Source organism: Parasteatoda tepidariorum, chromosome X1 (assembly GCF_043381705.1).
Source record: "Parasteatoda tepidariorum isolate YZ-2023 chromosome X1, CAS_Ptep_4.0, whole genome shotgun sequence".
Classification (NCBI taxonomy): Eukaryota; Metazoa; Arthropoda; class Arachnida; order Araneae; family Theridiidae; genus Parasteatoda; species Parasteatoda tepidariorum.
In genome coordinates this window covers 54,566,525-54,582,605 of record NC_092214.1, presented here as the reverse complement: position 1 = coordinate 54,582,605, position 16,081 = coordinate 54,566,525, and the positions used below count along the sequence as shown (strand labels likewise).

The 16,081-nt window shown below is 26.0% G+C and overlaps 1 protein-coding gene across 2 annotated transcripts in view; it reads left to right on the top strand.

The window, feature by feature from the left end:
• Positions 1 to 9,868: 9,868 nt before the first annotated feature.
• LOC107450091 (matrix metalloproteinase-14) overlaps positions 9,869 to 16,081 on the top strand; it is a 63,476-nt gene continuing 57,263 nt past the window's right edge. The window contains exons 1-2 of one of the 2 annotated variants that reach the window (XM_071187897.1): positions 9,896 to 10,128; positions 10,233 to 10,279. Coding sequence is in view for 1 of the 2 variants with exons in the window: in XM_016065801.3 (XP_015921287.1) it covers positions 10,187 to 10,279 (93 nt within the window). In the remaining variant the exon portion in view is untranslated. Of the gene's footprint in view, positions 10,280 to 16,081 lie in introns of both variants that reach the window. The other variant, XM_016065801.3, reaches the window with a different exon arrangement.

The following is a 16,081-nucleotide window of genomic DNA, read 5'->3' as shown; positions in this document are numbered from 1 at the left end:
ATTTTTTCTCTGTGAATATATAAATAATATCTAAAACGTGTAACTTACAGATCTGCACATTTAAATAATTACTCAATAATGTTTAAAAACTCTTGATGTTTTATATCTTAGATATATTTCCTATGCAGTAAAAAATAATCAGTACCAAATCTGAAACTTTTTTAAATTAGTTGTAACTAACATAACTGTTCCTACCTTTTCTGAAATACCCATTGGTGAAGCATGGCAAGGATGGTGTGTTTAAATAAATCAGTTAAATATCAAGAAACTATATATTTTTAAATAATATTCCTAAATGTAAGAAATAATAATTAAAAATTTAATAATATTTATGTCAAAAAAATATTATTTGCTTTAAATAGGTTTGGATGTAAGTAAAAACATTTCTCTGGAAAATAATCTTTGATACTATATTTATATTATATAAATAATCCTAATAACCTTTATATAAAATAATCCTCACATAGATAAAAATACTCAAAATAAATCCACAACGATTGTTAGAATGACAATTCATAAAATGGAGGTATAGGCAGTTGCGAAATACACATATTCTTCCAAAATGAGCGTCGTATTCTTAAATCGATATACTTTAGTAAAACATACGTCCAATAAGATCAGTAAAATTTGGAATCTTAATTAAGCTCGTATATACTCAAAAAATTCGAAATAAGACGTATTAGATAAAATTATTAAAACTTAAGTTTACAATTATTAACTATCTATAAGAAAATAAACATTTGTTTGTACACTTGTCTTTAGTTTGTTTGTAAACAAATCAAATTCCAAAAACAAGATGAGATAAAAAAATAAAAAAAAGGTCATGGCTGTGTTGAAGGGAATGAAATAACCTACAATGTTTGTCCAAAAACGTTGCGACTAGAAATCAGATATAAATTTTAAAATAGAAATAAAATTTAGTTATGTTACGATCATGCAATTATTCGCAATTTTAAATTAAGATTTTTTATAGACTTTAAGGGTACGAGTGAAAAATTACAAACAAAAAGGCGCTTTTCCACACAATAAGGCGTAAAGATTGTAAATCATCTGTTAGAGTGAATAAAGGCTTTCTCTATTAAATATGAAACTGCGTAAACTTGGTCCTGAATAATATACAATGCATAAAAATTCCCCCTCTCAGATATTTTTTAATTATTATTCAAATGTAAGTTAAGGAAGTTAAACTAATTAAGGGAAATAATTAAGAGAAAAATTATTTTAAATTTTGATTGAAAGAAAAAGCACAGTAAAAAATTGGAAAGTTGAGTATTTGAAGTGGTAATTTAATGCTAAACTGCGCATGTATGCAAAAAATTTAAAAAAAATTGCTTTATTTGATGGTATATTCATATTAGACGAATCATAGAAAAAAGACCAATTTGAATATTGTTAAAATTCTTAATACACAATTTTTATCTTTTATTTTTATTCGCAATATAAAATCATAACTTCAACGGCTTATAATTAAAAATTTTCAATGCATGTATTTTAACAAAATTTTTTTGTAAATTTTAAAATAATTCATATCTTTAGGTAATTTTCTTAAATAATATTTTACATTATAATTTAAAAACCTCGCAAATTTTTTTGAAAGAAATTAATTGTCTTCGTTAACATTAATGGCTTAAATTACATATTGCATATAAAAAAGAAATGCTTGAAAAATGGATCAGGCTGTTTATTTATATTTTATCGATATTCGAAGATTTATTTGAAATACGTTATTGCTAAATTCTTAAATTTTTGAAAACTTATATTTTTTTTTCTTATTTTTCACAATTCTCACAAATAAAAGCTTTTTGTAAAATTATATCACAAATTAATTTCCTAAACTTTATAATTGAAAAATAACATGAATTTTTAACTTGCAGGAAGCACTTGCCTATTCAGACTATTTTTAACAACATCGATAAAAACGGAAAAAAGACGTATACAGCAACATTTTAATTATTTATATGTTTTTCTTCCTTTCAACAATGCGACGAAAACAGAGTATCTAAAACGAGCAAATAAAGATTGAAACATTGAGAAGACAGTAAATGATTTAGAGCAGATGTTTTTTTCAATCACAACAGATCTTCGACTCACTTAGTGGTACTAAAATTTGAAAAACATTTTTCCTTGTAAAGCAAATTAATATTTTACAACAGATACCTTATAAAAGTAGTCTTAACTTATAATTTGAAATGATAAATAAGTGAATAGCCCAAAATAAAATCTTTCTATATCTTAGAAGACAAAGGAAATGCTGGAATAAAAAAATAGAGCATAATAGCAGAACGTAACTTATTTTTTCTGTTCTTAAAATTAAAATATTAAGCTACTGAAAACTGAAAAAAGAAGGTTAAGATAACAATGCAGTTGTGAACATATAGCTAATATATGCTATGTGGATTTAAAGTGACCGGGATGAATGTAGTGCAAAAATGAAAATATTATTGTCCATGTTTTTGCTTTGTCTACCTCACTATGGCTAAAGGGATATTGAATGTTCTACAAATAAAATTATAAAAAATTTAAAAACACCGTATTATACATTGGTCCTAATAAACGGGGCCAATATGAAGCACCATTTTTTAAAAATAATTTCATAAACCAAAATATTGGAAAGCATGATTCAAAAGTGCTCTGGTTCATCATTATAGCTAGGATTTTTTTTTTTCAGTTTTTTTACTTGCCTAATTTTTGTACGGTTTTCATGAGATTAACAATGCAGTCACAAAAGTTCAGAATGTGAATCACATTTCCTAATCTATTAAATAACTATGTACGGTGAAAAAATAAAATAAAAAAATAATCATCACCCACTGAGAAAAAAGTATGGTCAAAACTACCAGAATGTGGTAAAATTTACCGTGTTTCTGGCTCTATGAAAACACCAAAAAGCTCGATAATTTTTACCGAAGTTCTTTGGTAAAGGTTTCGATAGAATTAACGATAAAATATGGTTTTATAATTTGTGATAAAATTTGGTGACTGTGGTAAAATTTGGTAATTTATCATGATAAACTTAGAACAAGGCCTAAAAAGCCAGTTATTTGGTTAAATTAACACTTAATTTTTGTATCTTTTACTAATTGTGTGGTAATAAAAATTTCCGATTAAACGGTGACCAGAGGAACGGAAAAATGACCAAATGAAATATTTAAATACCGTATATTTTGGTTTTAGTAACCAGAATTATGATATTTTTGTTACCTTGAATGTCATTACCATACAGTTCGATTAATTTACCAGATTTTTTCTCTGTGATCTGAAACAATTTTTTTCATTGGTTATAATTGTATAATTACCTACAATAGTATAATTACCTATAATAGTATACCGCTTACTGAAAAAAAATATACCAAATATTAGAAAAAAATAAAAACTGTTTGAAGTTATTTTCGCAATCGGAAAAACTCTTCTTTTTGAATATGATTTCAAGTAAACTTCCTAATTAAGCACCTTTGTTTTACCCCATTTTTAATAAATTTAAATTCATTGATTTGTTGTTAATATGAGACAAAAATCTAAAACTTCACTCAATGTGGAATGACAATTTGTTAAATGCTCTAAAAGTAAAAATTATGAGAAAATTAAAGCCACGTTTCATTTTAGCTTAACATCGGTTCAAGTAAAATTTAAATTCTATTTCATATTCCTCTAGTTAACAAAACAACCCTTTGACACTTCTGAACTTAAACAACGATTTTATATATACATTTTCAATGTCATTAAGATTTTTTTATTGCCCAAAAGAAAGTTTTTTTTCTTCGTGAATTTTCTCATGAAATTTTTTCATGAATAAAAATTGAACTACTGCTCTAAAAAATATGATTAAGCAAAAATAAGATCACATTTCATTTGAATGATTGATATTAAGTGAATGTTACAAACATGTTACAAAAAACACTTAGTTTCTGTTTAATTGATACTTCCAGATTCTTTAACTAACAACTCATTCTATTTCATTTCTTTCCTTCTTTCCAAAGGAAATGAGTCGAAACTGTTTCCCTGTAAATTTCCGTTCACATTGTTTTCAGTTTTAACACCAAATGCACGTGGGAGAACAAAGACCACATATAATTCAATAATAAAAACCTCAGAGGCACTTTTTATGAAATTGAGCAATAGACAACGACTGGTGACGTAATCTTGGTCTTTCAGAAGTCTAAAAGCAAAGAAAAAAAATTTAAATTTTTATTCTTTGAGGTAGTTATAGATTAGTTGCTCTGGTTTAAAACTAAAATCGCATACAGCAGTGTTTCCTAAAGTGTGGTACGCGTACCCCCAGCGATACAGGAACAGTTTAGCGGGGGTACGCGTTCGTATGCGAAATATCTTGCAATAAACGAATATTTCAGAAAAATTTTATTCAAAAGCAAAGCTAGCCATGAAAATTTATGACTACGTATTTTTCTATTGGCTATTTTTTGCAGAGTTAGCAGTTAATAATTAGTGGTGTCAACAGCCAGTTGTTATTTTTAACTTTTGTGAATTTTTTTATAGTAAAAAGTACATTCATTTTTTATTAGTGGTACACAGCGTTACGAAAAATTTAGAAAGGGTACACAAAAGTCATAAGTTTGGGAAACACTGGCAAACAGTAATGTTTATTTTACAGTCAAACACCATAATTTTCTAAGCGTACTAATAGTATTTAATGAGTGCATTTATGTATAGAATTATTATTATTATTATTATTATTATTTGCAATAAAAAAATATTTGCACTCAGAAAAAAATACTTTGGTTTCTTGGGATCACATGATCCATAATGATAATTATAATAGCTATTATTATTAAATTCATACAAAGAAATTATTAATTTCAACTCATAAAATTCAAACGTACAATGCATACAACATACTAGTGGAAAACAGGGTGTCGTTTAATACACTGTGAAAGAAATTTCGTTTGTTTGAACACCGAAAATGTCAGCAACTATTTTACACTACAATGGTGTTTTACTAAGTTTTCCATTACACTAAAACTGAGGATAGTTCTTGGTGTAGTGAAACACCCAGAATGTTTTTTTACACAACTTGATGCAAAGTAGCAGTTAGAATGTTTGTTAATCTGTAGCACTGAAATTCATAATTACAGTAAGATATGATTTACGGTTATTATATATTTATAGTTATATATTTTGTGAATAATAGTTATTACATATTTATAGTTATTATATATTTTGTAAAGCATATAGAGATAAAAAATAAAGTTAGAAGAAGTTCGCAATATCGTTAATTGTAAAAAAAATTCCTTTAATTTCAGTTTAAATTAGTTTTTACGGTGTGTTTTTCAAATCGGTGGGAATACAATTGAAGAATTAAGGAGCTAAATAAATTACGTAATTTATTTTTGTGAAAGCAATTAAGCAACTTTCGTTTAAAAAACATCAAATCTTTTAATATTTTTGTAATAATCAGCTCCCCAAATCTTTGGACGATAATTTACTTGTGAATGAATCCGCAAGGCATCTTTGGTTGTTCAGTATCTTTGGTTGTGAATGAATCCACAAGGCATCTTTGGTTGGTAAGAGCGTTGTTTCGATGTCTCAACGAAGTCATTTAACCGTATCAGAAGCTAGGAAGGTTTTTGCTCGGTTAGAAGGAGGCTTAACACAAGCCTAAATAGCAGAAGATATTGGAGTTTCACAAAGTGAGATTTCCAGGATCTGGAACCGCTTCTTTTGGAGACTGGAAATGCAGACCAAAGATCAGCAAGGCAAGGATATAGACTTGGGTTGTGATTTTCAAGCTCAGTAAATTTGACAATTAATTAGTGTATATTTAAACTATTTAACTAAATTCTTAGGTGAAATGGTTGTAGGAACTGTTTTGAAAGTATAAAATATGCTTTTGGACTATTATTAGGAATTTAAAGTCGAACAATTTTTAAGGTACTGAAGGTACTGACATTATGGTGGCCAAGATGACGGCTTGTTTACATGCCGTGTACTGATTAAATATGAATTCTTCTTGTCGGATGAAATTGACAAACTGGTCCTTGTATATTGAATACTAGTCAAGCTCCAATCTTCTTTACTGATTGATGAAAAATATTGATCAACCATCCACCAACAACTATTCTTGGTTTTGGTGTTATGGAACACTTAGTGAAACATCACTTTGATGATGAACATTTTCATTTTTGGTGCTCATATACACGAAACTTTTTTACAGTGAACACCAAATTCGAAAAAGTATTACATTATTGTTTTTACAGTGGAACGAAATGTTTAGTGACAGAATTTTAAACTGCATGACTAACGAAGGTAATAAATATCCTGGAATGGATATTTACCACTGTCAAGGAATGGGTGACTAGCTTTCACAAGATTTGTAGTCTTAGATGATGAAGTAAAGAAGAATTTGCGAGGCAGCTTTTCTATCGTAGTTGAAAAGTAGTTTAAAAATCAAAGTTGAATTTTTGAAAAATTCTATTAATTCAAAAAGATTATAATTAAAATTAGTTACCTACTAAATATCTAAGAGAGCATCGGAAAATTTTCAAGATTTGTAATAACTAATATGCAATTAGTATACTTATGTAAATCTTCGCATAACTCATGCATTATTAATGCGCTTATGATATCTTTGATTTATAATTAGGTTACGATTTTAAAATTTCTTACCAATTCTCAGCTTTCAACGAAACGAAGCTTGTGTATACATATCAATATGAAAATAGGATAATGCAAAAACTTGGCTCAGTTGACACTAATTTAATAATTCTTTTTTTTTGGTCTTAACAATAAAAATCGACATAACAGTGAAACTATAAAAATCATCATTTTTTCAAAAAAATAATTTTGCTTAAAACTTAAAAAAGAATATAATTTTTTGCCATTTTGTGTAGACATTTGAATCAATTAAAAATTTTTATTAGATATTTGAACAATTACTTTGACAATTTAAGTTTAATTTGCACGAAAGTTTAAATTTTTTTTCAATGCAATATTTTTTATTTTATTTTCTTCTTTTAGTTTGCACCTCGAGTCATAGTGTTTTATTAATTTTTTAGGAAGTTTAAATCAATTTTAATGCAACGATTTGAAAGATTTATTAAGGATTTGTAATGTAAAATAACCATAACAAAACTTTTTGTTGTGATTTGACGGTATCACAATTTTTCAGAAAAATAGCGACTGAAGTGATTTTTTCTCTTATACTGCTAAAATTCAGCTTATTTCAGCTTTCACTATTAAAATCCAATCTCTTCCTTGCAAACAACATCTCATTTTCATCATTGAATATCACTGAGAAAAAAGGTAAGGTCAAAACTACCAGAGTATATTAAAATTTACTATATTTCTGTCTCCATGGGAACATCAAAAAGCTCGATAATTTTTTACGGAAGCGCTTTGGTTATGATTTTTATAAAACTGACAATAAAATTTGGTTTTATAATACGTGATAAAATTTGGTAAATGTGGTAAAATTCAGTAATTATCATAATACCTTATTGCGTGGCATTAAAATTATTTATTCGATTAAATTAACTTTTCAGTTTTTTAATTTTTACTAAATGTGTAATAATAAGAACTATAATTTTGAAAACCAGAATTTTCAGTTAATTTTTACCATATAGTCAGAAAAATTACTAAATTAATGGTTTAATACCGTATATTTTGTTTTTTCTTCCAGAATTATGTTTTCTTCTTTTCCCAAAAATGCCATTACCATACTGAACGGTATTTAATAGATTTTTTTTTCTGTTAAGAAAAAAAACTAAAGAAATTAAATTGCCATATAGTCAGAAAAATTACTAAATTAATGGTTTAATACCGTACATTTTGTTTTTTTCTTCCAGAATTATGTTTTCTTCTTTTCCCAAAAATGCCATTACCATACTGAACGGTATTTACTAGATTTTTTTTTTGTGAAGAAAAAAAAACTAAAGAAATTAAATTGCCATATAATCAGAAAAATTACTAAATTAATGGTTTAAATACCATATATTTTGGTTTTTTCTTCCAGGATTATGTTTTCTTCTTTTCCCAAAAATGCCATTACCATACTGAACGGCATTTACTAGATTTTTTTTTCTCTGTGAGGAAAAAAATAACTAAGGAAATTAAATGGCCATATAGTCAGAAAAATTACTAAATTAATGGTTTAATATCGTATATTTTGGTTTATTCTTCCAGAATTATGTTTTCTTCTTTTCCCAAAAATGCCATTACCATACTGAACGGTATTTAATAGATTTTTTTTTCTGTTAAGAAAAAAAACTAAAGAAATTAAATTGCCATATAGTCAGAAAAATTACTAAATTAATGGTTTAAATACCGCATATTTTGGTTTTTTCTTCCAGAATTATGTTTTCTTCTTTTCCCAAAAATGCCATTACCATACTGAACGGTATTTATTAGATTTTTTTTTCTCTGTGAAGAAAAAAAATTAAATTGAACAAAAGTGTAATTTTTTTATATGTTTCATAATTAAAAAAAAAGCGAAATATCTATTGTTAAAAAACGAGACGAATATATTCCAATCAAACAAAATAGTAAAGAAGCGTTTTTTATACCCTTCAGCAAAAATAAAATGTAAAACTGCGTGGGAAATAATGTCTTTGCCCGAATGAGAAGCTTGTTATATTGGCTGAAGATTCTTTTAACCTTAAAAAGTGGATGTCCTTGACCGGGACCTTTGAGTTCTTTGATTAAATTTCAAGATCCACAATATTTATAGTTTAATACCCTGATTTTCAGCATTTATACTATTATATTATATACTGGATCCTTAAATGTTTGGTCACAGTTTCACAACTAAACTATATTCAGCATACCCCAAAATTACTGTCAATTATCTCGACCATTATCAATTTTATCAAATTAGAAAAGCTAGTTTATACTCTGAACTTCCAAATTTTTGGTCACAGTTGCAAAACAAAACTATATTCATCATATCCCAAATTGTTGTCATTTATCTCCGCTAGTATTAATTTTATCAAATTAAAAATGCTAGTTTATTTTAAAAATAAATTTTTAATATCGATAAAAGTTTACATTGTAAAGTGTAAAAAAAAAAAACAATAATATGTTCCTTTTTTTGGATATTTATAATAAGATGAATTAGCTGATTTAAACTTTTATAGTAAATAAAAATATTGATATTTATTTAAAAGTGAAAACAATAACTGAATTTAAAAAAGAAACGGAATTCAAATTTGTAAACAACTGCGGAAACATTCATTCGTTTCAAATTGATTTATGTAAACAAACTAATAATGAGTTTTTTAAAAAAAATAAGCTTTTTTTTAATACAAATGAAAAATGTGACCTTGTTAAAACGCAAATAATTTCATTAAACAAAGACCATCTATTACATAGAGTAGAAAGAATTTCTACATGAGAAACAAAATCAAGAAGTACTGAAAGAATATAGACATAGATAAAATAAAAAAAAGGAAGAAAAAAAAAAGAAAAAGAGAGAAATTTGAGGGAGAAAAATTTTGTATCGCAATCTGGTTACACATTTTTGAAAGAAAAAAAAGTATTTGTAAGGCTGCGAGCTTCGCAAGCAATTGCAAGCATTTGTAAGTTACTTATCGTAAATCTCACAATAAGGCAAATCTCCCTGCAATAAAAAGTCACCACAATAACGAGTTACCGATTTGCAGCATGTAACAGCATCGAGACTCATAAATTACATGCATATTTTTTAATGAATATTAAACAGCTGAATACCCTTCTAGCAAGTAAATGTGAGAAAATAATTAAAATCATAATTACAGACACTCTATTTCAAGCGAAGACTTTTTTTTATTATATAATTGAATTTGATTAATTTTATCTAAACGACGAAGTATACTGCAATAACAAAAATACGATTATCTGATTTTAGATTCAATTATATAAACCTAGCTAATTTTTATATAAATTTAAATGATGAATGAAAAAAGTTGGACATTTTAATTCGTAGACCATGTTTAATGAATGAGTTTGACTATGGCCCATTCTTTATCCCCTCCACCCATTAAACTTCAGTTGTAGAAGGAAATGAATGAATCACGTGTGTAAAAGTGATGTTGCCACCGGAGATCGTTTATAAGAAGCGCCAGTTGCAAAGGAAGATTTCAGATTGATATTAGATGGCGAAGTGAGAAGTGCATCAAATAAAAGAACAGGTTCCAAATGGTTAACTTTGAACTCTTTTTATTTCATTTAATTGTAGATAATTAGCATTGAATTAACAATGCAAATTTGTATAATTTATTCAATAGTTTGTGTATTTTGTTTAGTTGTAATTTCGCAATCGTTTCCAGTTGCGGATGAAGAAGAAGCCGCGGTAAGTAATTTATCATATCTAATAGTAATTATGATCATGATAATTTAAAAATTAATAATAGTAATTAAATTGTACTCTAGCTGTCATTAAAATGACTAAATGGATTTTTTCTATTTTTAACTACATTTTGGTTTGAATATTTTTTTTTGATTCGATGATAACAATCATAATATAGGGATTCTTATACTAAGTTGTAAAAATAATTGCCATTTAAATTTCTAAAATTCACTTAAAAAGAGTCGATACAATTTTTTAAATAATGTAAGATTTTGTAGTGCATAATTTTAGATACTATATAGTTTAATTACTATGTAAAAGATATATCGATTTTAACATTTATTTGATACCGTATGTGAACTTCCTCTGCATGCCACAATAATTTTCTTGAATTTTTCTGTACTACAAAAAAAATTTGCGGGATTCAAAATATTTTTGGGACCCTTCTAAACCTATTAAAGCCTTGATTCTACTACATTTTCTAACTTCGATTGTACTGGAAACTACAATCGAAACAACAGTACATCAAAAACAATCAAAACAGTACATCAATTTAGTAGATTAAATACCATTTTGTAAAAAGCTTTAAGAAGGGCGAGTATTTATTTATTAAAAAAATCTATCTTAATCTGTAGATGTAAATAAAGCATTTAAAATTTTGTTTAAAAATACTTAAGGATTTTTCTAAGCAAAGAGTTTGTACGAGTAAATATTTTTAATGGTACAAATATGACGATCCTTTTCTATAATCTAAGTTTAAAGTAAATATTTTCTTTCAAAAAGGTTAATTTTTGTGTTTAGTTTTTAAAGCAAATTTTATTGATAAATGCTGGAACCATATTTATGGTTTCGGCATTTATTCAGCAATAACTGCTTGTGGAAAATTATTAATCTATAATTATTATGAAAAGAAGTGTTATTAACTTATGCTTATAATGAAGAAACCTGTAGTTATAAGACTTACCTTACCACGAAATATTTTAAACACAATACAATAAATTAAATTAGATTTTGGAACAATACGTATTCAGTTTTAAGTAATTTACATTTCATAGTTTTTTAACAAATATTACTAATCTATATTTTTAATGGCGAAACTCTTTTGCTGTAAGATTTATAATACAATTAAATTAAATTAAATATAAAATTAAATTAAATATAAAATTAAATTAAATATAAAATTAAATTAAATTAAATATAAAATTAAATTAAATTAAATACTTTTACTTTTTTAAAGTTTTTTAAAAGTTACTTTTTTTTTTTTTCTTTGAAAATGAAATTTTTTTTATCTTGTCTTTCAACCGAATTTTGTTTAAAATTTTGAAACCATACTTAACTGTTATTTACGAGCTATTTCGAAACCATTCAAGAAATGTTAATAATGTATATTTATAATGTATAAAACTTATATCATATAATATATGAGCTACAAATATATAACTTAAATCACAATGCATAAAATTCAGTTGCGTCTTTTATAACTACTTACATATTATTACAGATTCAGATCTAGGTAGTAGGGATTATAAAGTAATTTCGTTGAAGCGTCTCTTTTTCCGTAAGAAACGCACTTTAAGTATTTGTTTACCTATGGCACATAATATTGTAATTCAGTTATGCGATGAAATCACAATTTAATAGTACGTACAAGTTTGTTTACAAATATTCGAACTTAATAACCTACTAAATTTATCAAACAAGAAGATGAAACAAAACTATATACATGTTAAAATGAAAAATTAACTCAAAAATCTCCCTACAGTCATTGCGCACATTATTTATTGCGTCATAGACTTTAGAAAAAATTAAGTTTTCATATTATTGCCGACAGACGTACTTACAATCGAGTTCCTAAATCAAAAACAAAATAAACGTTGTCAAAGGGTTATCGTTTCTGTATAAGTAAGCACTTATCCAAGAGATAAAATTTTTCTTATTGATGTAACTCCAGTCAAAGGGATTCAAAACTAATCGTAGTTGTAATTTTTGAATAATAGCTTTAGTTATGTTTTTCTACGGAAATTGTTTTTATCCTAATTATTAAAAATATTGAAACAACATCATTTTGTAAACTAACTATTCAAATTAACAGTGGTAACAGCTTTGTTCGCTATTTTCAAAGACTTTATTACAATAAAATGCATAACAATACAATAAGTTAATATAGTGTGAAGAATTGTGTAATAATAGATAACTAATGAAAAGTAATTAAAAAATGTGGAAAAATATCAGTTTTTCATTCCATATTGTCTTTTATTTTTCTTTAACTCTCTGATTATAATATTAATTAATAAAATAATTTTGGTCTTAATTATTAGAATTATTAAATCAATACGGTTTTGGAAATTAACTATTCGAACTGACAAAAGTTAAAACTTTGTTCACCATTTTTTAAGAATTTATTCCATATCTGAATACTTAGTATCCAAACATTTTTCAAATAATTATTGTCAAAACAGTTTTACGCTGACTAATTTAAATTTTCCAGTTCTATTTTCAAATGCAAAATATTCCCTCTAATTTGTATAAAATATGCTTTACAAATAGAACTTAAGAACGTAGAATAGCACTCATATTTAGATAATTTAATAATCAAGGCAAACTATTTTGAGTCTTAGTTTGAAACACAGATTAAAGTGGGCAAGAAGTTTGCAAGCTGCAACATGTGGATAAAACAAATAACAACGCTTTCTCCACCAAAACGTCCTATTTTACCATCTTCTGCCATGATTTTTTATTCATAGTTGTAAATACTAACCAAATTAACATTTCCATTTTACAATTTACATTTACATTTTTTCCAGAAATACCATTGTCATTAAGTATGGTAATTTTACCAGATATTTTTCGCCGTGTCTTAATATGAAATTTCAAATTTTTTTCTCTTTAGTTTGTGGATGAGTATGAAAATTACATATTTTTGAGATCGCCTGTTTACGCTCTCATAAAATCTATTAAGCGTTGAATCATAACAGACAGCATGTAAATTAGCTGCAACCTTGATAAAATGTTAACTTGAAACTTGCTTTCATTTAGGTTAAACCATAGCATCGCATAAAATTTAAGAAATATTAATTTGTAAGATAGCAAAACATATTAAAATGTTGGCATCGTATTAAAGTTGCCGTAAATTTAAACGATATTATGGTTTAAAACATTCCAAAAATTCTAACAGTGCATTTACTTTAATGTTACAAACTAATTTTGGATAGCTAAACATTAAAAAATAGCTTTGTTTTTTACTTTTTGAAAAAAAAGTATTTTACTGTTTTTATTTTGATTGGAAAAATTAGATCAGAAATTTAAATTATATTAAATTGATGTAAGTCATTAAATTTTTGAATTATGCATTTGCTGCAAATTTAAATCAAATAATGGCTTCTTTTGTTAAAACAAATTTTTAGGAAAGTTATTATAGAAAACAGTTCTCTCGCGCTCTATTCATACATGCAGGATAAATATTTCAATTCACAATATGTTTTCAAACATTGTAACAAAAATATTTTTCCGTGTTAAAAGTTATTTTTATGCCTTCTGTACAATGCATAAATTTTTTCTACTGTCCCACTGAAAAAAAATAGCTTTACTCTATTCGAATTTTAGCTTCATTCTTTTGCATAAATATACACGCATCGGCTCATTCAATTCCTCGTTTTCAAAATATTTATAAGTTTTATTTTCACACGAATACCTTATTTGGTGATAAAAAAATATTTATAGTTTAAAAATATAACTTCTAATACGTTTGTTAATATCATTTGTAAATTTATTATGGGATTGAATTTCACTTCTACGACTCATGAGAATACTATTGTATTCTTCTAATTTCAATTAGTTCTCTAAACTAATATTTTAATGGCTAAAATCAGCTTATATTTTCTAAGAAAATATTGTTTCAAGAAAATAATTTAATAATTAGGAAAATATTTTTTCAAGTTAATAAAATTCTTTAAGAAGATATAAATTCGCTTTATTTTCTTTTTATTTAATACATCTATATAAAAGTTTTGGTCAAGAAATCAATTCTACGAAAAATAGGGGCTTTATTTAGTAAAAGTACGTGGAGTCTACTTTTGTATCTTAAAATATCGACTGTTTCGTTTTGATCTGTTTCATTAAATATTGTTTATTAGCATACTTAAAGTCAAGTTTGCATCTTAGCAAGTTAAAATCTGATTGCTATATCAAACGTTATTAAGGTGTTCTAATTTACATTTTTGTGAACCTTACATGCGATATTTCTCACTGTGGTTTTTACAGGGTGTTCCATAAAGACCACCTTTAATACGCATTTTTGAAATACTTATCAAGGATGGAAATAAAAAGTATGCTCATTAGGATCTTTAACTGAGGTAAAAACAAACAAAAAATATTTAAATCCAACCAATAGCAATAGACGCAGGCAGATAGCAATAGACAGGCAGTGTCAAAATAGGCTTAATTGGAGGATGAAAATTTAAGATGTTTCGAATAATTGACTATTAATTCCTTTTTGTTTCCAGCAACCAATTCTTTCTAATTTTTATTATCCATATCCTCATATACGTTGATTTATCAGATTTCATAAGAGCTTTTGTCCTTCCTGTAATTAAATATTAGTTTGCGTTCCCCTGTGTGTATATGTTTTGCTTTTAAGCTTGATAATGATTCAAAAAACGCATATTAAGGGCGGTATTTAAGAAACACCTTGTATTTTTTATTTTATGTCAGAGTTTCTCAAAGCACTATCCAGCTTAGAAGACAAGAAAAATTGTCATTACATCTGTTTATCAAATCCGATTAAAAAAAGCGTTCTTAGATTTTACTTTTTATATATTTATGCTTCTAGTTTCAGAAATATAGTAATCTCTTGTTCTCAGTTACTATGCACATTTATTTCGTACACGCCAATTTTTAGAAAAATTGATTTGTTTGCCTGTAACAGAAAGCAAATTTAAATAACCGGACAAAAAATTATTTCCTTACTGAGAAAAAATTGTCCTATTTTACTATTCTTTGTATACTTTGTATTCAACATATTACATAATCTATTGTATTACATAATCTTATTATATTGAATTCATAACAATATTGCATTCATATGCTACAAAAAAGCCATTCATAATTGTTTAAAAGTTCTCGAACCATTTCTTTCATTTCTCTGCGGATTTTTTTCCTTCATTTAAAATATGTGATACTTCGGAATTTAATTTTTATTATTATTTTTATTACTAATATTTATTATGCGTTATTAACTTTTATTTAATAGCTATTTATTTTATTATTATTATTATTTTCTGAGAAAGTTTAATTTTAGGTATTAAATTTCATTTTGGGGAGAAAAAGAAATGCACATATTTTTAAAGATGGAAAAACGAAAATTTGCAAAATTTTATTCTAACAATTGATTACTCCTTTTTACACCAACTGTTTTTGAAACAAATGATTTTCATGAAAAAAAAAAGGTTTTTAGTTCAATTCATGAGTAGCTTTTCTTTCAATTTCAAGAGAAAAACTGTTAATTTAGTATCTTATTTGTTAGTTTACAAATATAATTGTAAGAATAGGGTTTCACTTGTAATCTCACATAATTTTAGGCTTTAAAAATTTTTTGACTCTCGAAATTTCATGCAATTTTCAGCATTTTCAAATAAAACAAAAAGCTTTCAGGCAGAATTATTTCAAAACCTTTCAGTTGTTTTCACATTTGCTACTAAAACGCATTGTTGGAAAATATCTTGCTCATCAATGAGTTAAATCGAAATTGCTTTATTTAGGTTATATTTTTTAATTCCTCTCTTCGGATTCAATTGGCGGATGAAGTCT